We start from the raw sequence: 23,315 nt of genomic DNA on the forward strand, positions 1-23,315 counted from the left end.
TTTTTTTAGCGTTTTCTTCATCGTACTTTAACCTGTCTTCCTACTTTGAATCTGTTGCTGTTAATGGTTTTATAATATCTTTTTAAAATTTTTTAAATTTATTTATATTTTATGTATGAGTGCGCTGCATGTACACCTGCTCACCAGAAGAGGGCATCAGATCTCAATACAGATGGTTGTGAGCCACCATGTGGGTGCTGGGAATTGAACTCAGGACCTCTGGAAGAACAGCCAGTGCTCTTAACCCCTGAGCCATCTCTCTAGCCCTGTATATCTCTTCTTATCTTTTATTATTATTATTATATTTGGAACGAATCTCCAGGTCTCTGACTTTTCATAGGAGAACATTACTGATTGGTAAAACATAAACTTCTGATGGGATACTTAAGGAGATAAGTTACAATTTACTATAGAATATTTGTGAAAGCCAGGTGGTGGCGGCATATGCCTTTAATCTCAGCACCCGGAGGCAGAGGCAGGCAATCTCTGTGAGTTTGAGGCCAGCCTATCGACAGAGCTAGTTCCAGAACAGAAAGGGCTGTTAGACAGAGAAACCCTGTCTCAAAAAACCAAAAAAAAGTTTTTGTGTGTCAAAGACAAGAGTCCGTTTATATATTACATAGTTCCCCATAGACAGAAGGCTGCACAATCTCAGTGGTAGAATTATGAATAATTTTTTTGTTCATTTGTATTTTCCATTTTCTTAAAATGAACTCACATTGTTTTTTGCTAGGAACAATGTAAGTTTTAATTAGGGTTAGAGAAATGACTCAGTGGCAATAAGCCCTTATTGCTCTTGCAGAGGACCTGGTTCAGGTCACACCCATCTGATGGCTCACAAGCACACTCCTGTTTCAGGGCATCCAAGCCCCCTTCTGACCTCTGTGGGCACCAGGCTAACATGTAGTGTGCAGACACATGTGTAGGGTGTAAATTCTGCCGACCGAGAGTAAAGACCATTACCCAAATTCTCTGGTTAAATTAAGCAAACTTTATTTTCTGTCAGACTGGGCTATTTCCCTAACGCAGGGTTGGAGAAAATAGCATTGAACACAGGAGAAGGTGGGGTTTTACAGCCCCCAAAACTGCAAGCCTAGGGGGTCCTCAAGGATTAGGGGATTTCCGTAGGAATTTTGGTTATGGAGGAACTTGGCTGAACATCGCAAAATTATTTGGTAGATCATTTTATCAGGGTGGAGGTTAGGGTACAGTGTGTAAAACATGTCAAATTCCAGAAAGTGAGTCAAGACCTGGTCAAATCCAAGTTTTACATAAAACAAGAATGAACTTATTTTGACTTTGTAACAAAATGGCTTTTAATCTTAAAATGAAATCAGGTTGGTCCATCACAGGTGAAATACACGTAGATATAAAAATAAATAAACAAACAAACAATATATATAATATTTATAAATCACACACACACACACACACACACACACACACACACACGCACACACGTTTGTTTTTTCGGAACAGGGTCTCACTGTGTAGGTCTGGCTGTTTTAGAACTCATTTTGTAGCCCAGGCTGGCCTCCTGCTAACAAATTAACTACTTGCCTCTGCTTCTCAATGGTCAGGTGTAAAAATGTTTTGTTTTGTTTTTTAATAAAAAGTTTATAGCTACATTATATATGTATATGTATATATATATTTATACTCACAGACACACACATATAGAGAAAGGGTTCTGGAGGGGAACAGGCAGTGGTGGCACATGCCTTTAATCTTTAATCCCAGCATTTGGGAGGCAGAGGCAGGTGGTCTACAGAGTGAGTTCCAGGGTAGCCTGGTCTACACAGAGAAACTCTGTGTCCAAAAACCAAACCAAAACAAACAAAAAAAAAAAAAAAAAAAAAAAAAAAAAAAAAAAAAAAATCTGAACAACAATAAATGCACTAATGGGCCGGGGATCCCGCACGGCCAAGCTATGAAATTTGACCCCTTCGGGCTACCGTCGCGGGGGCCGGAAGGGCCCGCGACATTGCTTCCGGGCCTTCCTTTTGCCCCCTTTCCCCCCCTGTCTCCCTCAAGCTGCTTCCCCACCCCCGCGCTCTCCGCTGTGTTCTGTGTTTGTCGGCGCGGCCGAGCCCTGGGGCGAAACCTGGGGTCCGCGTGGAGAGACACAGCCCCTGTGGTTGGGAGCCGGAGCTGCGGAGCGGGCGGGCTGAGGTGGGCTGCGGGGAGCCGGGGCGGCTTTCCGGGGGGCGGCGGCGGCGGTGGAGAAACCGGCGGAGAGCGGGGCCGGTGGGGCGGGGCCGGCGGGGCCGAGCGGCGGCTGCGGGTGGGCGGGGGCGGGCGGGAGGCCGGGAGCTGCCCCGGGGCTGCCGCGTTCCTTCTGAAACTGTCTGAGAGTTGACTTAGGGTCCGTTTTGTTTCTTGTTCTGCACAGGGCAAAAGCATGTCCTCCCTCCCTGGGTGCATCAGTTTGGACGCAGCCCCAGCTGCAGCTGACTCGGAGGACATTGCCGAGCTGCAGCAGGCCGTGGTCGAAGAGCTGGGCATCTCCATGGAGGACCTTCGTCAGTTCATTGATGAAGAACTGGAAAAGATGGACTGTATCCAGCAGCGCAAGAAGCAGCTGGCGGAGCTGGAGACGTGGGTAGTGCAAAAAGAGTCTGAGGTGGCTTATGTTGACCAGCTGCTTGATGATGCATCCAGGTAAGGACGCACGGAAGCCAAAGAAAATGTCCGTTTGCAGGCTTGCTGGGGTGACTGTTGATGGCAGAGTTGAGTCAGGGGGGACCTTCCTCATTCTCAGGGTTTATAGTGCAGAGTTACAGCATTCACTTTCCCCTGTGTATATGGTCAGCAGTGGGGAGGGTAAAGGCTTGGATTCCTTTGTGTTCCTCCTGTACTGAAACTGTTTCCTTAGTAAGAGAACCAGGAAGGACCCTGTCTCAAACAAAAGAAATAAAAAATTCATTAAAAATATGAAAAAGGACTGCGGATGTTGATTTCAGCTGAAGTTACACGTGTGTACCACAGCACCTGGTTTTTGTAGGTTTGTAAATGGTAATAAATACATAAGATTTCTCAGCATCACTCCTCATGGGGTGACATGTAAATCAGAACCACTTTTTAACTGTATTACATGCCTGTAAAACCAGCACTCAGGAAGTGACACCATAAAGATCATGGGGTCAAGGCCAGCTTCCACTTACATAGTAAATACCCGGCCAGCCTGGTGGTGTTTGACTCTCTTGTTGGACTTTCTTTGGACCAACCGCCTGCCCTGAAATAATGACATGGAGACTTATTATTAATTATGAAAAATTGGCCATTAGTTTAGGCTTGTTCCCAAGCAGCTCTTATAACTTAACCAGTTTCTATTAGTCTACATTCTGCCACAAGGTTCTTTACTTCTCCTCCATTCTGTATGTCAGACTCCCTCCGTGTCTTGTTGGCATCTTCTGTCCACCTAAATTCTAACCCTGAGTTCCTCTTTCCCTGGAAGCCCTGCCTATTTTCTCCTGCCTAGCTAGTGGCTATTCAGCTCTTTATTAAACCAATCACAATGGTACAGCTTCACAGTGTAAACAAATATCGTGTAGCCTGGGCTACATGAAGACTCACTCTCAAAAAACAAAAAAGCATACAAATGTTTATTTTAACATTATTCATGACTGCTAAACCGTAGAAACAGACGGGTTGAGGAAAGGGTCAACCGAATACATGGTATCTGCTTACAGTGGGGTACTATTCAGCTGTACCACTGTACTGACATGTTCTGCAACAGATGGACCTGTGTAGACCACAGATGTTATATGACTCATCTATGTGAAATGTCCAAAACAGGCAAATCCATAGAGACAGACTGTAGATTTCTGGTTGCCTGGGTTTAGGGAAGTGGAGGGAAAGGAATGATGGATAATGAGCATGGAGTTTCTTTTTAGACTGATGAAAATGTTGTGAGAGTAAGTGCAACATGATAACGTCACAGTCTAATCAATGGACAAAAATTCACTGAACTCCATGCACATGGATTGTACCTAAATTAAGAATTTGTGCCAGGCGGTGGTGGCGCACGCCTTTAATCCCAGCACTCGGGAGGCAGAGCCAGGTGGATCTTTGTGAGTTCGAGGCCAGCCTGGGCTACAGAGTGAGATCCAGGAAAGGCACAAAGCTACACAGAGAAACCCTGTCTCAAAAAAACAAAAAAAACAAACAAAAAAATTTGTTTTTGTTTTTCCAGACTAGGTTTCTCTATGTAACAACCTTAGCTGTACTAGAACTTGCTTTGTAGCCCAGGCTAGCCTCAAACTCAAAGAGATTGCCTTCCCAAGTGCTGGGATTAAAGGTGTGCACTACCACCCGACAAGAATTTTTTAAATTAAGTGAATTTTAGAATGACGTAGATAAAATAGCCACATTTCATGTGCACTAAGTAGACGGTGGTAGGTGTGGGGCGTTTCTATTATCATCAGTAGTTCTCTTGCACGCTGCTTCTAGGAAATGAGCATTTGCTCAAGTTCATTAGCCTCATCATAGTTTTATCATTTTTAATTTTTTCTAAATTTTTTGAGGCAGACTCTTCCTATATAGCTGTAGCTGTCCTGGAACTCACACTGTAGACCAGGCTGGCTTGAACCATAGAGATCTACCTACCTCAGCCTGAAAATTCAAATAGATGATGAAAAGCTTAAGTATATTAGACTCTCATCTGTCTCAGTACTTCATCTAGAGGTAAACATTGGCAGGTTTTTTTTTTTTAAATTAATCTCCAGACCCCTTTCACTAACCCCTGTTCCCAGTACTGGGTGTTGAACCTACGGACTCTTGTTTGTTACCAATAAATGTGACCCCACCCACTTTATAGTGATTTGTTTGTTTGGTTTTGGACTTTTTTAAAATTTTCTTTTTTTTAAATATATATATATATATTTTTATTTTACAATACCATTCAGTTCTACATATCAGCCATGGTCCCCTATTCTCCCCCTCCACCCCTCCCTTACCCCATTCCCACCTCCTCCAGGACAAGTCCTCCCCGAGGACATGGTTTTGGACTTTTTAAGAGTGGTTTTGCTCTTTTAAAGATTTATTTCATTATTATTTTTTATTTTTATTCTTTATTTATTTATTTATTTATTTATTTATTTATTTTTTTGAGATAATTTTTCTGTATAGCTCTGGCTGTCCTGGAACTCACTCTGTGGACCAGACTGGCCTCAAACTCAGAGATCTGCCTGCCTCTTTCTCCCAAATGCTGGGATTAAAAGTGTTAGTCACTACTGACCGACCTGGATTGAAGCCTTTGTTCAGTGGTTATAAGCAGGTTCTGAATTTTTAGAAGACTTGTTTAGTTTCTAGTCTATGTTTGGCAGATTTCAGCTCTCTGTAGCTTCAACTCCAGGACATCAGAATCCCTCTTCTGGGCTCTGCAGGCACCTGGATAGAGGTGCCATTTTTCTACACTGATACAGATATATTTTAAAATAGTCTTTAAAAAGAATTACAGTATCACAAATATATTTTCATGTATATATGAATTTGAGAGACTGTAGAAGTTTCTCAGTAGATAGAGTGCTTGCTTAGTGTGCAGGAAACCCTAGATTCAATTCCAGCAATGTACTAGCAGTGTGTTGGGATACATGCTTATGATCTTAGCACTCAGAGATGAAGGCAGAAAGTTTATGATCATCTCCATGTCCATATGAAGTCCAAGGCGAACCCGGATTTTGTGTGACCCTTTGTTTAAGAAATTAATCGGCATTTGAGAATGGCAGTAAGTTGGTGAGCCTACCTTGGGTTTAACCATCTATGCATTTGTCGTGCAGTAAGGTCTATGAGTTATAGCCTTCTCATAGATATGCCAGGTGCAGAAGTAGGAAGGAGCTGAGGAGATGGTTCTTTGGGTAAGATTACTTGGTTTGTAAGCATGAGGGGCCTGAGTTTGAATCCCTAGGACTCATGTAAAAAAGTAGCTGAATATGGCTGTGTAAGTAATCCTAGCACTGTTGGATAGAAGTAGATCCCCAAGAACTCAATGGCCAGCTAGCGCAATGGCAAATTTCCCATTCAGTGATAGACTGTTGCTGAAGGCAGGGTTGGAGAGCAACAGAAGACGATACCTGGTGTTGTGTTGGCCTCTGCATGCTTGGAGGTGTCATGCTTACTGCTTCTTGCACTACATACATAGTACACATCAGAAACAATGCAAAAAAAAAAAGTTACCAGGAACTTTATACACTGTTTCATGATAATAAAATTCAGCTGAGTTCATCCCAGACAGATTAATAAGAAATGACATCTAAAATTGATTTCTGAGTCAGATGTGTAAGAAAAAGTATCTTGACAAAGTGACCACAAGCTCCCAAAGACTTCTTTTTTTTTTTTTTTTGAGTCAGATGTAGTTTTTTGTTGGGACTGCCAGCTCCCAAATAACCACACAGAGACTTCTTATTACCTATAAATGTTCAGCCAGCTCCTATAACTTAAACTAACTCATTTCTATTCATCTATATGCTGGCCTGAAGTTCGTTTACCTTATCTATGAACTTCCCATGTTGCTGCTTCTTCGGCTGGCTTATGACTCCTCTGACTCAGTCCTCTCCTTCCCAGAGTTCTCTCTGCCCTGAAAATCCTGCCTCGCTATTGGCCAGTCTGCTTTTTATTAACAATGAGAGCAACATATCTTCCCAGTGTACAGAATTATATTACAGCAGGGTCTCTCTGTGTAGCCATGGCTGTCCTAAAACCCTGTAGACCAGGCTGGCCTTGAACTCACAGAGATCCGCCTGACTCCACCATCACTGCTCAGCTCTCAAATATTTTTTCTATTTTTGTATTTTATGTGTATGGTGTGTGTGTGTGTGTCTGTCTGTCTCTATGTGTCTCTGTAAGCACGCCCATGCACTTTCTTTTGCCTTATTCCCTTGAGACAGTATGTCTAATTGAATATTAAGTGTATCGTTTCATTGCAGCTATGGTGTTAGTTTTCGGAAATACCCAACAGCACTGGTCGTCTAGGCACTCGAAGTTCTGACTGACTGCCCTAGTCCCTGTTCTGTTGCTGTGCAGAGACACCATGACCTAGGCAGCACATATAAGAGAGCATTGAATTGAGGGCTTGCCTACAGCTTCAGAGTGTTAGTTCATTGTCTTCGTGCTGGAGAGCATGCTGTTACTCGTTGCACTGGAGCTGTAGCTGAGAGCTACGTCCTGATTCACAAACTGAGCAAGAGATAGAGACAGGACCTGGCATGGGCTTTTGAAACCTCAATGTTCCCCCCCAGTGACACACTTCCTTCAACAAGGCCATACCTCCTAATTCTTGTAATCTTTTCAAACAGTTACCCTCCCTGGTGACTAAGCATTCAAGTATATGAGCCTGTGGGGGCTGTTGTTATTCAAACCACCACACTGTTGGTTTTTTTTGTTTTGTTTTGTTTTGTTTTTCGAGACAGGGTTTATCTGTGCAGTTTTGCGCCTTTCCTGGAACTCATTCTGTAAACCAGGCTGGCCTCGAACTCACAGAGATCCTCCTGCCTCTGCCTCCCGAGTGCTGGGATTAAAGGCGTGCACCATCACCGCTCGGTTTTTAACATGGGTGCTGGAGATATGAACTCAGTCTTGCTTGCACAGCATGCTCTCCTACCCAGTGAGCTTTCTCCCCAGTCCTTCAAATATTATTGAATCTCTTTTGGTTGTTGAAGACAAGTTCTTCACAGGTAGTATGCTTTTTCCTGTTTTTTATTTGTTTGTTTGTGTGTTTGTCTATGTATGTATGTATGTATATATGTATGTATGTATGTATGTATGTATGTATCTATCTATCTATCTATCTATCTATCTATCTATCTATCTATCTATCTATCTATCTATCTATCTGCAGCATTAATGATGTGAACCAGGGGTCCCTGCGCATGTTAGGCAAGTGCTGTCTCGCCAGGTCCCTGGTCTTCTCATTGTGTCTTAACTCCTGATAACTGCATCCCCTCCCCTCACCCCTTCCATTTTCCTACAGCTCCGTGAAGCTATGGCTGCCTTAAGAAAATCAGCTCAGGATGTCCAGAAGTTCATGGATGCTGTCAACAAGAAAAGCAGTTCCCAGGATCTACATAAAGGTCAGTGTTGAGGGGTAGCTACATAAATGAGAGGCGTGTTCTTTCTGAAATGTTACTGACAATCAGCTTTGTGTCTCAAAATCCTGTTCTAATTGTCCGTTTCTTTATTATTGTTATTGTTTTTTTTTTTTTTTTTTTTTTTTGAGACAGGGTTTCTCTGTGCAGTTTTTGGAGCCTGTCCTGGATCTTGCTCTGTAGACTAGGCTGGCCTTGAACTCACAGAGATCCACCTGCCTCTGCCTCCTGAGTGCTGGGATTAAAGGTGTGCACCCCCACCCCCACCCCCCTACCCCCGGCTTAATATTTTTATGTCCACAGTCAGTCTGAGATTGATGTGGTGGCTCAGGATGTTAACTGTTGTTACTGTTCCTGTTAGTAAGGAGTTAGGACTAGCTGGTTGTGGTGACATGCTAGGTAAGCACTCCACAGCTGAGCTACGTCCCCATGCTACCCTACTGCCCTCTTGATCTTTCCTTTCTCGAACCTCTGATGTCACTCTTTTTTTTTTTTTGTTTGTTTGTTTTTGTTTTTTCGAGACAGGGTTTCTCTGTGTAGCTTTGCGCCTTTCCTGGGACTCACTTGGTAGCCCAGGCTGGCCTCGAACTCACAGAGATCCACCTGGCTCTGCCTTCTGAGTCCTGGGATTAAAGGTGTGGACCACCACCGCCTGGCTCTGATGTCACTCTTTATAGCAACTCCGTGTGTCTGTCTGTCTGTAGGAACCTTGGGTCAGATGTCTGGAGAACTGAGCAAAGATGGGGACCTGATAGTCAGCATGCGGATCCTGGGCAAGAAGAGGACTAAGACCTGGCACAAAGGCACGCTCATTGCCATCCAGACTGTTGGTATGTTCAAGCTAGAGGACGGCCTAAGGAAAGGTAGACTGTAGGTCTCCATTGCTGACTCTTTCCCAAAGCCTTTCCTTCTGTCTCCTACATCGCAGCCAGGACGTAGAGCTGTGTCGTTGCTGTTTGTTTTGTTTTAATTTGTTTGTCTTTTACCCAGGTCTAGGAAAGAAGTACAAAGTGAAATTTGACAACAAAGGAAAGAGTCTGCTGTCTGGCAACCATATTGCCTATGATTACCACCCTCCTGCTGACAAGCTGTTTGTGGGCAGTCGAGTGGTGGCCAAATACAAAGATGGGAATCAGGTCTGGCTCTACGCTGGCATTGTAGCTGAGACCCCCAACGTCAAGAACAAGCTCAGGTACCTGGACAGGATCGCAGTTTGTAGGGGAGCAGGAGCGGGGAGCACAGTGCCCAGCTGTTGATGCCGTGGCCAAGATTTCCCTGTCAGCTTTTGTGTCCTCGGTCCCGTGTGATCAGAAACCCTTTCTCTCTTTCCTTGCTTTTTTTCTTTTTGTCTTTCTTCTTTTTTCTTTTCTTTTTGTCTTTTGAGGCAGGGTTTCTCTGTGTAGTTTTGGTGCCTGTCCTGGGTCTTGCTCTGTAGACCAGGCTGGCCCAGAACTCAGAGATCGCCTGCTATGCCTCCTGAATGCTGGGATAAAGGTGTGCAGCGCCACTGCAGTTTGTCACACTTGTTATGTGTCCTAGATGGGTCTCAAATCCACAACCCCCCCCTCCGTCCTGAGTCCTTTAAAGGTGTGCACCACACTGCCAGGTTAGAGGCATTGTCATAATGGACATTTCCTCTTCTCAGATGATCCTAGTTTGTGTCAAATTTACAAAATTAGTAGCATACTTGAATTCATAAAATTGTAGTTTAGCCAGGCATGGTGGTGAATGCCTTTAATCTCAGTTTGGGAAGGCAGAGGCAGGGGGATCTCTGAGTTGAAGGCCAGCCTTGTCTACAAAGGGAGTTCCAGGATAGCCAGGGCTGTTATACTGACAAACCTTGTGTCAAAATTAAATAAATAAATAAATAAATTGTAGTCTAAAAAATCTTGCTATATGGCAGGCAGGGTCACTCACACCTATAATCCCGTAGTCAAAAGCTATGGCACAAGGATCACTTCAGGTTAGAGGATAGCCTGGGCTCCATGGTGAGGTCCTGTCTCATGAAACTATCAATTGTTAGCTAGGTGTGGTTGCAATTGCCTATAATCCCAGCCCTTGGGAATAGGGGTTAAGAGGTTCCCTAGTTCAGGGTCAGCAGCCGTACATATTGAGATTCCATTTCAGCAAACAAAGGGGCTAAAGACTGCGTTTAAGAGCACTTGCTGCTCCTCCAGTGACCTGAGTTAGGTTTCCAGCACCCATCTCTGAGCGCTCACAACTACCCGTAATGCTAGCTCCATGGGATCTGACACCTCTGCCTGCCTGCTCACGTGCCTGCACTTCGGCACACAGACTTAAATGTAGACGTAGATACATACAGTAAGGAATAATAAAAACTCACCCAGGATTACACAGAGAAATCTTGTATTAAAAAACCAAAAGAAAAGAAAGGGGAAAAAAAGAAAAATTAAAAACAAAACTATACAAAATCTACAACAAACCAACCATTCAACCAAAACAACCTAACACACCAACAGACCAACCATACCAGAGGCTATCTATCCTCTTACTCTGCCTCTGTTCAGCGGATGGCTTATTAAACTTTACTGATTTGTTGATAGTTGTTCATTTGTTGAGTGTGTGTGATACAATGTGGAGGCCGGAAGACCGCACTGGAGCGAGCTCTCCTTCCGCCTCAGGTGCCTGTCGCTCTGGAGCTGTCTTCCCAGTTCTGCTTGTTCGTTTGTACGTTGTGTGTGAGTGTGTGTGTGTGTGCGCGCGCGCGTGCACATGGGATGGTGTGTGAGCAGTGAGGACACTTGCAGGAGTCGATCTCTTCTCCCTTCTGTAAGCTCAGAGCACTGGAGCTTAGGATCTTAGCTCGTTGTGTGTGCCCTCACCAGTGCAGTCACCTTGACAGCCAGTTCTTAACTATTTGGTGAATCACACTGAGACTGCAAGACAAGGGCAGTGCCGCATGCTTGTAGTCCCAACACTGGACGAAGGGGCAGTCGAATCAGGACTTCAAGGCCGTTCTCACCCACATGGTAAAATTTGAGGTTAGACACCCCTTCCCACATCCACATGGGAATGAATGTAATAGGTTTTGAATGCTAGTTTCTTTCAGTGTGCTTCTCACTACTGGACTAGTTTACAAGGTCTCTTTTGTGTTGTGTCTTTGTATTTTTTTGTTTGTTTATTTTGAGACAGGGTTTGTCTACATAGTCCTGGCTGTCCTGGAACTCACTATGTTGACCAGACTGGCTTTGAATTCACAGAGATCCGCCTGCCTCTGTCTTGAGTGCTGGGGTTAAAAGTGTTCACCACTATGCTCTGCTTTGATTGTATTTTTTGATCTGTAAAGTTGTACAATTTGTCTCATGGTGTTGGAGTATACAGTGTCTGTCCTTAATTGCCCAGTTCTTATAATTCTGTGTGGCTATCACCTTACCATTTGTAAAAACTTGTCACTTTATCCTTATTGACGTAGTAGGACGAGTTTCATTTTGTAGTCCAGGCTGGACTCTGTCTTCTGAGTGCTGTTCTACATGTCTTAATAAAAATATTTTCATTGCCTCCAGTTTTGCCCGTTGACATCTTTAGTACCACATGTTGATAATCTCCTAGCGTCTTTTATCCTACCAGGTTCAGAGCAGGCTTTAAAAAATTAGTTACCGGACTTTTACTAGGACAAAGGTCCTTAAAGGAAAACGGTCTAGAAAGGGTTAGAGATCACTATGTGAAGTTGACATATTAGAACATATAAAGAGGATTATATAACAAATCATCAGTAGGGAGCGTATGCAGACGAGCTCACTAGGAAAGGAAACTTTTTAGTAAAACACTCGTTTTCTGCATTTCACTGACGTCAACTTGGTCATGAATCTGACGCCAAGAAGGCCGGATTAGGGAAACAGCTGGTGGACTGCCTAGCTCGCAGGTCCGGGACTCACTGGTGCAGTCATTAGCCCGGCCCCCCGTCGACCTCGCGTCTCTTATTGGTCGGCTCTCCCCAGGAGGCCGTCCCCGGATGGCCGCGCCCATGCTGTGGGCGTGTCCCCGGCGGGGGCTGGGCGTCCGCCATCTTGCGTCCCGCGGTGGCGGCGGCGGCGGTGAGGTGCCGCTCCTGTGCAGTGGCTCTCCCTCCCCTCCCCCAGTCGGTGCCGGCGGCCCCTCCCACTGAGGGTGGCGCAGCGACGGTGCCAGCTCGACCATGGCGGCGACTACGGCGAACCCAGGTGGGGAGACCCGAGGGACTGACAAGTGCGGAGAGCCGGGCTGGGCAGCCGGGCCGTGGCGTACGGGCGGTGGGGGAGGGGTGCGGGCGGCTCCTTGCCGGAGGCGCCGGGGACCGGTGAGGGGCGTCCGGGGGCTCTGCGCCCCGGCCGGGCAGCGGAGGTGCTGGGGTGGGCCGCCTTCCCTCTGCCGGGGGCGTTTGGGAGGGCTGAGGTCTTTTAACCCTCTGCCCGCTGACGTCCCCTGATGTCCAAGAAGTAACTGGGCGAAGCGGCTTGGTTTACTGCGAGTAATCGGGGCTGTGAACGTAAACATGGATGTTTCACGAGGTCTTGATTTCACAGTTGGAAAGGTTTACGTTTAAATGTAAAACTTGGTTCTTTAAGTATCTGCTCAGATTCTTGCGGCGGGTAACTCCCACCCGCCACCCTCCCCCTCGGGCTGTACTTTGAAACTTGGAGTTGACGTTTTTCAGAGTCTGCTGCCGAAGGCAGAGGTTTGGGCAATGGTTGTATTTCAGGGCAGGTCTTTATCCAGAACCCATTTTTAAACCTTTTAGGTCGAGGTGAAGCAGTTCCTATTCTTTCATGCCATTTGTCTGTGGACATCCTCCCCCCCCCCTTTCTTTCTGTTATTTTGAGACATGGTCTTCCTCTACTCCCAGGTTGGCCTCGAACTGATGCAATTGCTTGTCTTAGCTTTCCCACTACTGGAATTACCAGGCATGACCCATCTCACCTGACTGCCCAGTCCTCTTTCTACTACATTACAATTACTTCTTAGAAGTATTCCATTTTAGTGGGCCTGATTTATCTTGACATTCTCTGACAAAGTAAATCCCCAATTTCCCAGAACTTTGTATCTTCACAGCTTTTTAGAAAGTAAGGGTTTGGGGAGAGGAGTGTGGTGGTCTCTGATGTCTCATATTGAAATTTAAATTTTACTTAGTTCATATCTCTGAGTAGCAGGTTTGTATACAATGGTGAATCACTGCGAAATGTACTGTTTTCCCATTATTTCTGGAAACAGCATTTTTTTTTTTTCTTTCTGAAACAGACTCTCTCTACATAGCCCTGGCTGTTCTAGAATTCACTATATAGGCCAGGCTGGACTCAAACTCTTACAGAGATCATGTGCCAATATCAGTTTTTTAAAAAAAAATATATATTTTTTTAAGTTTTAAAAGTTATGTAAATGGGAATGCTTACACATGAGTGCAGGTGTGGGAGGACTCCAGAATAAAGTGTTGGATCCCTGGAGCAGAGTTGTAAGTCATAAGATGTGGATGCTGGGAAATGACCTCAGTCCTACAAGAACAACACACACTCCTAAGCATTGAACCTTCTCTTCAGCTCCTAAATATCAGTTCCTTAATCCTAAATCATTGTTTACATGAAGAAAAGATGAATTAAGTAGTCAGGATTCTATTGGAGTGATTGCTGAATCCTAGGATACAAAGTATACAATTGGAAAGTGTTAGGGAAAACCAAATCGTGTAGTAAAGTAGCCCATGTCTGAGTTAGCGGATAAACAAGATTTCAAACTGATCACACATTGCAAAATCCTTATACAACTCCTCAGAGTGCACCGTGTTTCTCTCGCTAAGAAGTGCCACAGATAAACAGATTTTAGTGTGTAAGTCAGGAGCTTTTCCAGCTGTGTGGGTGGGGCTGTCTTATTTGCTTATTTGTTCTGTTTTTAAACAAGTCACCAGAATGACAGTCTCTTGACCAGATTTTCATTTCCTGATCAATATTAGCCTAAGTGTCTAAGCAGGGAATGGTAATTTTTTTTTCTGTCATTTTTTTTCTGAGTAGGGCTATTTGAGAGGCTAGCCTGGAGCTTTCTATGTAGGTAGATCAGGCTGGCCTTGAACTTGCAATGATCCTTTTCTGTCTCCACAAGTGCTGGCATTACAGGCTTGTGTCACTGTATATAAACTTGCAATTTTTTTTTTTAATAAGGCGAAGAAATCCTTTTAATGAAACAGTTATGTTTTGTGTTGTTGTTGTTTTGTTTGGTTGGTTTTTGGTGTTTTGAGACAGGATTTCTCTGTGTAGTCCTGACTGTTCTGGAACTTGCTTTCTAGATGAGGCTGGCTTTGAACTCAGAGATCTGCCTGCCTCTGGCTCCCTAGTGCTGGGACTAAAGGCGTGTGCTACCACCACTAGACGGAAACAGTTGATTTTGTTTATTTTCATTTGATTGCTTTCTTCTTCAATTTTGAGATTGCATTTTATTTTTTGGAGATGGCATCTCCCTGATGCAGGATAGAAAGAAAGAAAATTATGGGGACATGGGGAGGGAAAGGAGCCCTTTCACAATCTGGCTAAAGACATTATTACATTTGCTAAGGCCTTTTCTCCTTTCCCAGCTTGAAAACTTGAGTTTTCCAGAAGTCTCACTGGAGTCTGCCTTTGTGATACAAGGGCATGTTCTGAACCCTCTGTAACCTGCCTGGCTCCTGGTGTTGAGTCATCCTATAATTGTATTTACCAAAAGAAGAGGGAGGACTTCTGAACTCCTTTAATCTTTGCAGAGGCAGGGGGATGTCTAAGTTCAAGACCATCCTGGCCTACTCAGTGAGTTCCAGGCTACATAGTGAGACCTTGTCAAAAAACAAACAAACAAAAAAAGGCAAACCAGTAAAATAAAAAGAGGAGGAGTGGGTTCTTAGCAAACCTTTGAGACCTAGCCTGCGATTCACAAGAATCTTCTAAGACCCTAAATTGTTGGTCTCCTGTAGTAAGCCCAAACTCACACTCTAGGATGTCTTCTCTTTCCTGAGCCTCTTTTCTTTTTCTTTTTAAACCCCTGTGCTTGAAATCTGTATTATAATTGCTTTTGACAAACTTTAATTTGTATCATACTGCTTGTCCTGAAATCCTTTGAGTACAGTCAGGAATCCTAAGTTTGCCTGAGCGAACTTCCCGAAAGGGAAGGGTCGCTATCCAGGCTGCTGTTAGTGAAAGCATAGAAAGGAATCCTTGTTCCTGACGTCCCTGTGTAGCCAGGGCTATCCCAGTCTCTGGGGTGCCGGGGTTATAGGCTTGGGCAGAGAACCACCACACCCCCACCCAGTGGGCTGATTCACTGTTGTCTCTGTTATCTGCCCTCCTGTCCTTTATTCCATCGGTTCCAACTTGCTGATTCCTTGTTCCTGGCACATGACAGCTGTCAGGAAAGAATGCCTTTCTGCTGTTGTTTCCCCTTTGGTGTCAAATAGAGGCTGTGCTGTGATTTTTTAGTAACCTGTTGAATTTTGGAAATTGAGAACCATGACTGAAGAGACATATTATGGGAAATGTACTATGCTCAATGAAAAGAAAGTAAATGGTTCTTGTGTCAAATTTCCTGCCCTCTTGAGACCAGGCTAGCCTGGAACTTACTTTTATGTAGGCCAGGCTGTTCTCGAACTTACCTTGATCCTTCTGCCTCTGCCTCCTTAATGCTAAGATTATAGGTTTAACACCCAGCCATTATGGAATTATCATGGTTTATTTCCTTAGGTCAGTCTATGACCAGGGACATCATTTTTGAATTATTAGTTTTTTCTTTTCAAGATAGGGTTTCCCTGTGTAGCCCTTACTGTCCTGGAACTCACTCTGTAGACCAGGCTGGCTTTGAACTCAGAGATCCACCTGCCTCTGCCTCCCACTTGGGAGTTAAAGGTGTGCACCACCACCACCACCACCTGGACCTTTGAAAATTTTCTATTCTATTTTTGCTTAAGTGAGTTCTGATTATATTTCTTTGCAATTCTTGTTAGTTTTATCTTCAAATGCCTGAGAAAAACTTCTTTTTAAGTACTGTTGTGGGGCTGGAGAGATGACTCAGGGGTTACAAGCACTGGCTGCTCTTCTGGCAGACCCTGCTTCAGTCCCCAGCACCCACATGGTGGCTCACAGCTGTCTGTAACTCCAGTTCCAGGGGATCCGAGACCCTCACACAGACACACATGCAGGCAAACACCAATACACATAAAATAAATAATTTTTAAGAAGTATTATTGTGTGTATATGTATGTGTTGTGGCTTGCAGTGTAGAGGTCAGAGGTCAACTCTCCAGAAATGATTCTCTCATGCTTATGCCTGTAATTCCAGTCTGTGGGAGACTGAGGCATGAAGATTGTCACAGCTTGAGGCCAAACAAATTAAAAGACCAGGCTGTGGTGGTGCATGACTTTAATCCCAACACTCAGGAGGCAGAGGCAGGTGAACCTCTGTGAGTTCGAGGCCAGCCTGGTCTAGAAAGTGAGTTCCAGGATAGGCTCCAAAAGCTACACAGAGAATCCTTGTCCTGAAAAGCCAAAAAAACCAAACCAAACCAAACCAAAACAACAAACACTTTTCTTTCCGAGCTTCATTTAAGTTAATATTTAGGGTTGGAAACATTCTTAAAAATGTTAATTTGTGTGCTCGGTGGGGCTGGAGAGATGGCTCAATGGTTAAGAGCACTGGCTATTCTTGTAGAGGATCCAGGTTCAATTCCCAGCACCCACATGGCTTCACACAACCATCTCTAACTACAGTTTCAGGAGATCTAATGTCCTCTTCTGGCCTCTGTGGGCACCAGATATGCATGTGATACACAGACATACATGTGGGCACAGCAACCATATCCATAAGGTCTCTGTGAGATGGCTCAGTGGGTTAATCATTTGCTGACAGGCCTGACTACCTGAGTTCCAATTGTGGACCCCATGGTAGCCGGAGAGAGCTGACTTCTGTAGGTCCTCTGCCCTCATGTGTGCTGTTGTGCACACACATATAATGTAGTTTTTCAAAAGTCTCTAATGATACTGTACTTTCCTTTGGTATTAGGAATTGAACTTAGGACTCCTCATATGCTGTGCAAACCTCCAGCACTGAGTTATATTCCCAGCCGTGTGTGTGTGTGTGTGTGTGTGTGTGTGTGTGTGTGTGTGTGTGTGTGTCAGAATGTGTGTAGAGGTCGAAGGACAATGTCCAGTTTCCTCACCTCCGGTCTCTTTATTATTCACTGTTGTGTATAGCAGAATAGTGTAGCTTCTAGGGATGCACCTGTCTCTGGCTCCCACCTCACAGTAGGAACACTGGTTACAGACACACACACTACTGTAACAGTTCTTACATGGGTTCTGGGGATTTGAACCTGGGTCTTCACACTCGTGCCACAAGTCCTTTAGCTATCAGCTGCCCCATTCCCAGCCCATTTTATTTATTTATTTTTTGTTTTTGTTTTTAAGACAGTCTTGCTATGTAGCTCTGGCTGGCGTAAAACTCACTATATTGACTAGGATGGCTTTGAACTCAGAGAGATCCAACTGCCTCTGCCCCCTGAATGCCCAGCACGATTTTATTTCTTTTGATCCAGGGTCTTATGTAGCTCAGGCTGATCTGGAGCTCTGCTTTGTAGCTGAGAATGACCAGGAGTTCAGTCCTCCTACCTCTACCTCCCAAGTGCTGGGACTACAGGTATGCAGCACCATACCAGCCTAGGAAGAACCCTAAAAATCAAACATTTATTTATTTGTTTGTAAATATTGGGGTTGTATATGACCAGCAGAGGATAACTTGTAAGATTCAGTTCTCTCCTTCCATCCTGTGGGGTCCTGAGTTTGAACTTGGGTTCTTAGGCTTCTGTAGCAATGCTGCTTCTCCCCCAAAAGAGTTATTTATTTATTTAAAATTTTTATGTGTATGAATGCTTTGCTTGCATGTAAGTACACCACATGTGTGCAGTGCCCACAGAGGCGGAAGAGGGCATCCGAACTGGAGATGCAGATGGTTGTGAGCCACCATGAGGGTGCTGGGAATCAAACCCAGATCCTCTGCAAGAATTGCCAGTGCTTTTAACTGATAGGCCACCTTGTGAGGCCAAGAAAAAGAAAAGAATTCTTTAAATATATAAATATAACTTTTATCTATTAAATTAGAGTTTTAAAAGCATCAGTTAGAAGTTTTACTTGCTTTTTTTTTTTTTTTAGATATGATAAATAATTCAAGCAGTGTGAAATTCAGATGTCAAGATTTTTTTTCTAAATTGTCACACTTGGGATTGAACCCATGTTCTTATGACAGGCATTGAACTGCATGCATCCTTAGACCATCCCACCTCCCCCCTTTCCCTCCCCAGACAGGGTTTCTCTGTGTAGCTTTGCGCCTTTCCTGGAACTCACTCTGTAGCCCAGGCTGGCCTCGAACTCACAGAGATCCGCCTGCCTCTCCCTCCTTAGTGCTGGGATTAAAGGTGTGCTCCACCACCGCCCGGCTAACTATTTTTTAAAAAGGAATTTTAATGATTTGGATTTTTTTTTTTTGTTTGTTTGTTTTTCAAGATATGGTTTCTCTGTATAACTCCTGGAACTTGATTTGTAGAGCAGGCTGACCTCTCCATTGCTGGGATTAAAGGAGTTTGTCACCTTGCCCATCTTACATATACTTTCCTTTTGAAAACATTTATTATGTGTGTCTGTGCTTGAATACCTAGATACACATCCCATGCATGTAGGAGCCCGAGTCAGTCAGCAGAGGGAGCCAGACACTATGGAACTGGAGTTACAGGTAGCTGTGAGCTGCTATGTGGGTGTTAGGAACTAAACCTGGGTCCTTGACAAGAACAAGAAGCACTCCTAACACCCGAACCATCTCTTCAGCTACCCAGTCTTGGCTCCCAACCTTTTATTAGTTAAATGAATGAATTTTTTTCTTTTAATTTTTAAACATGGTCTCACACTATAGCTCAGGCTGGTTTGGAACTTACAATGAACTTTCTGCCTCAACTTTTAAGTGTTAGCATTACAGGTGTGAGCAATCACAGCTTGATCTCTTGTGTGTGTATGCTTGAATATATGTGTGCACAAGTCCAAGTGGAGGCCAAAGGTCAGTTCCTTCCTTAGGCACTGTCAGCTTTCTGTTTTTGGTGTGTGTGTGGAGGAGGTGTAGCTGTATAGTGTATGCACATGTGTGCATTTGTGCACAGGCCAGAAAGCATTGGATGTCCACCTCTGTAACTCTGTCTTATTCCTTTGAGGCAGGATTTCTTCCTGAACCTGGGAATTGTAAAAAATTACTTATTTGAGAGGTGGAACTGTATCTTCTCCTTAATTATCATGTGAAGGGCTAAGAATTTAATGGGGGGAAGTGTGGAAGAGGACCAGGATCCAAACTGGCAGACTTCCTGACCTTCGCTGCCCTCTCAGCTCTCCCGCCAGCTACGCTACCAGGCTGTATCTCCCTTATTTCAGCCCAGAAACAGCCTCTTGAAATGGTTTAAATGAGAATGTCCTTGTCTCAGAGTGTACTCCTCACCTGGCTTTTCACATTACTCTTCCTGATCACGTTGGTGTTGACACTGGATGAGAAGGCACCTTGGAACTGGTTCCTCATACTTACTCCAGTCTGGATATTTGACACTACCCTTCTCGTCATGCTGATTGTAAAGATGGCTGGACGGTGTAAGTCTGGCTTTGACCCCTGACATGGGTCGCACAACATTAAAAAGAAAGCCTGGTACCTCATTGCAATGTTACTTAAGTTAGCCTTCTGCCTCGTACTGTGTGCTAAACGGGAACAGTTTACTACCATGAACCTGTCCTATGTCTTCATTTCCTTATGGGCCTTACTGACCGGCGCTTTAACCGAACTGGGATATAATGTCTTTTTTGTGAGAGACTGACTACCGAGTACATCATCTCTTCTGTTGCTGTTCAACAAGCTACAGACAGTGTACTGAATCTTTGCAAGTTTCAAGACTACTGCAGATCTGATGGAAAGTACCAACTGTAGTCTTGAACTGTCATAAAACAGGATTGGTGAGGCTTGAACTTGTAGCCAACCCAAAGTGGAATTACTCAATATTTGAGTTATTGATATCTTTATTATCCCTGTGTAAATAAAGTTTGTTTCTGACCTTAAAAATGATTTATTTATTTTTATTTTATGTGTATTAGTGTTTTGCCTGCATGTATGTATGTCTTTGTGAGAGTGTCAAATCCCCTAGAACTGAGGTTACATACAATAGTGTGTGGCCATGTGGGTGCTGGGAATTGAACCCAGGTTCTCTGGAACCCAGGTCCTCTGGAAAAGCAGCCAGTGCTCTTAACCATCAAGCCATCTCTCTAGCCCAGAACTTGATCATCTTACTGTGTCACTGTGCCATTTTCTTTGAGACAAGGTCTCTCCCTGAACCAGGGCTTGGGTGTTTTGGCTAGGCTGGCAGTTAGCCACCCCTAGCAATCTTTCCATCTTGGAATCTCACAGTGCAGGTATTAATGGTGGTGTCTCTGAGAGGGCTTCAATGCCTGCAAAGAGCTGGACATTCCAAGGCCAGACAAAACTAGACAGTGAGACCCTGTCTCAAAACAGAAACAAGCCAGGCAGTGGTGGTGCACGCCTTTAATCCTAGTACAAGGGAGGCAGAGGCAGATAGATCTGTGAGTTGAAAGCCAGCCTGGTCTACATAGCTTGTAGTAGGATAGCCAAGGCTACACAAAGAAATCCTGTCTCAAAAACCAAAAGAAGAAGAAGAAAATAAAAACAAAGATAACCCTTTGTAGATGTAACCAACCGTCTTATTAAATAAGAAACACAGAACCAATGCAGAGAAGAAAGCCAAGAGATCAGAGCTAAGAGCCTTACCCACCTGCTGCAGCTAGCCAAGAGACCTCTCTGAAAAAGGACCTACTTCCTGTGTGTTTGTCTTTATATAGTTTTTCTGTTCTGCCTTCTCATTGGTTGTAAACCCAAACACATGACTGCCTTGTCACTGCCTGTATGTACAGCCCTGCAGGTCTTCTATGGTATTGAGATTAAAGGCGTGTGTCTCCAATGCTGGCTGTATCCTTAACTACACAGAGATCTACCTAGCTCTTCTACCAAGTGCTGGGATTAAAGGCGTGTGCCACAAACGCCCAACTCCGCTATGACTTGCTATTAGCTCTGACCTCCAAGCAACTTTATTTATTAACATACAAATAAAATCACATTTCAGTACAAATAAAATACCACTATAACCCTTTTCATTTCACAAAAAGGAAAAAAAACCCTAGAGATAGAAATGAACATATTTACTAAACATTTATTAATTTTCTCTGTGTACCAAACAAAATTTTCTATTTTGTTGGTTACTCACTGTATTACTTATTTTTCAAATACTTGTTGTATGTGTATGTGTATGCCTAAGTATATGTCTGTGCACCATATGGGTTTAGAAGCCTTCAGAGGTAAAAAGAGGAGGTTCCCTAGAACTGGAGTTAGAGACAGTTGTGAGCTGCCATGTGGGTGCTGGGAATTGGACCTGGGTCTTTTGGATGAATAGCCAATTTTCTTAACCCCTGAACTATCTCAGCAGTTCTTATTTTCTATATCATGAAGCCTCTTCTACTTACCAAATAAATTACAAATAAAAAAAATTACATCTCTTTACATAATCTTTTACCTTTTGTATTTTCTCATTTTCACTGTAGTTGGATGACCAAAGTAAGTTTTTCTTGAGACAGGCTCTCAAATACCAGGTTGACCTTGATCTTACTATGTAGCTAAGGATAAAGATTCCCTTACCTGTACCTCCATAGTGGTGGCATTATAGTTATGTGCGATCAATCCAGCTTTATTGGGCTTAAGCCCCAAGCTTCATGCATGCCAGGCAAGCACCTAGCTGAGCTACATGAATTCCAAGTCAGCCATAGTCCTGTCAAAGAAAATAATAAAAATAGGCCAGGGAGACAGCTCAGTTAGTAGAGCCTTGCTTGTCAGGTACAAAATCCTGAGTTTAATCCCCAGTACAGTTCAAACCCCACCCTCCCTCCAACCACCAGATGGTTTCTAAGTTGGGTATGGTAGTAGCTTACACTTGTTTTTTTCTTTTTTCTGAGACTGAGTCCTAACTGTGTAGCTTAGCTGGCTTAAAACTTCCTGTGAAGACCAGGCTGCTTTGAACTTGCTTGATTCTTCTACCTCTGCCTCCTCAGTGCTGGAATTACAGGCCTGCATTACAGACAAAGTAAGTGATTTCAGTCAAAAAATTCCCTCAGCTCACTGCCTTTGCATATATATTTAGCTTAATCATTTCCCATGAAGGGGGAGTCAGTATTGTGGATTGATAGCAGCAAATCTCAAGTTCAAGCTCATAGACATATACATATGTGTGTATACACACAGTTCCATCAGCTTTGCTTTTTCGAGACAAGGTCTCACTCTGTAGCTCTGTCTGGCCTGGACCTTACTATATTTTGACCAGGCTGCTTTAGTACTCAAAGAAATCCACCTGCCTCTGCCTCCTGAGTGCTGATATTAGAGACGTGCACCACCACACCTGGTAATTTTGTTTTTTAAAGATTTTATTTTTAAATATGTGGGGGGGGGGCACACATGTGAGTGCAGGTACCCTTGGAGGTCAGAAGAGGTATTGGGTCCCCTGGAGCTAGAGTTATAGATTGAGCTGCCATGTGTAAGGAGCAGAGGAAGTCCTGAGTGAATGTGCATTGTTGACGTAGGCATGGCCATGTTGAGGCCTCCAAGGCCTCAGACCCATGGGAAATTGACAAAGCCATTACTCATATAAGCCAGGCTAAAGAGGCTGGCAGAGCTGTCTTGATTCTTAGTATGTGTGCTCATATGTGGGAGTGCAGAGGGCAGAGGTGGGTACCAGGTGTCTTCCTGGTTTACTCTTCATTCTATTTCCCCAAGTCCTTATTCTCCTACCTCAATTTCCCGACTTTTGGGATTTTATATGTGTGCCGGCATACCTGCTTTGTGTATGGCTAAATTCCTTTTGGTAATCTTTTGTTAAGTATTTTAGTATGTTTTCAGGGAGAATATTAGTCTATAATTTTGTATGTTTTTTACTGATTGTCTTGTTTTGATATCAGGTTAATACTAGATTCATCAGTAAAATGAGGTGGGAGGGAATATCTCATCCAAATATTTTCTGGAAGAAACTATGTAGAGTTGGTGTCAATTCTTTACATGTTTGATTAAATCCATAGTAAAATAATCTGGACCTGGACATTTCTTTTTGGGGGATTGTAAAACTAGGAATTTAGTTTCCTTAGAGAACTATTACATCTAT

At 43.8% G+C, this 23,315-nt stretch overlaps 3 protein-coding genes and 1 pseudogene across 4 annotated transcripts in view; 3 read left to right on the top strand and 1 right to left on the bottom strand.

Moving 5' to 3' along the window:
• Ctxnd2 (cortexin domain containing 2) overlaps window positions 1-1,985 on the bottom strand; it is a 36,648-nt gene extending 34,663 nt beyond the window's left edge. The window contains exon 1 of the mRNA XM_037207303.1: window positions 1,956-1,985. Coding sequence (XP_037063198.1) covers window positions 1,956-1,985 — 30 coding nt within the window. The remainder of the gene's footprint in view (window positions 1-1,955) is intronic.
• A 43-nt stretch (window positions 1,986-2,028) lies between these two features.
• LOC114682364 (histone-lysine N-methyltransferase SETDB1-like) lies at window positions 2,029-9,470 on the top strand. The gene is made up of 5 exons (XM_037207304.1): window positions 2,029-2,172; window positions 2,393-2,662; window positions 7,970-8,069; window positions 8,789-8,914; window positions 9,075-9,470. The coding sequence occupies exons 2-5, from the start codon at window positions 2,402-2,404 to the stop codon at window positions 9,338-9,340; spliced, it is 753 nt and encodes a 250-aa protein (XP_037063199.1). The 5' UTR covers window positions 2,029-2,172; window positions 2,393-2,401; the 3' UTR covers window positions 9,341-9,470.
• Window positions 9,471-12,078: 2,608 nt separating this feature from the next.
• Window positions 12,079-23,315, top strand: part of Arnt (aryl hydrocarbon receptor nuclear translocator) — a 75,297-nt gene continuing 64,060 nt past the window's right edge. For both annotated transcript variants that reach the window (XM_028856279.2, XM_028856281.2), the window contains exon 1: window positions 12,079-12,265. In XM_028856279.2, coding sequence (XP_028712112.1) covers window positions 12,241-12,265 — 25 coding nt within the window. In that variant the 5' untranslated portion in view covers window positions 12,079-12,240. The remainder of the gene's footprint in view (window positions 12,266-23,315) is intronic.
• On the top strand, window positions 19,150-20,223 carry LOC114682410 (annotated as a pseudogene).

This window comes from Peromyscus leucopus, chromosome 6 (assembly GCF_004664715.2).
Source record: "Peromyscus leucopus breed LL Stock chromosome 6, UCI_PerLeu_2.1, whole genome shotgun sequence".
NCBI classification, from domain to species: domain Eukaryota; kingdom Metazoa; phylum Chordata; class Mammalia; order Rodentia; family Cricetidae; genus Peromyscus; species Peromyscus leucopus.

Coding starts and splice junctions, on each gene's coding strand:
- LOC114682364 (XM_037207304.1), top strand. CDS start 2,402: ATGTCCTCCCTCCCTGGGTGCATCAGTTTGGACGCAGCCCCAGCTGCA. Junction 2,663..7,969: donor TGCTTGATGATGCATCCAGG/TAAGGACGCACG, acceptor ATTTTCCTACAG/CTCCGTGAAGCTATGGCTGC. Junction 8,915..9,074: donor CATTGCCATCCAGACTGTTG/GTATGTTCAAGC, acceptor TCTTTTACCCAG/GTCTAGGAAAGAAGTACAAA.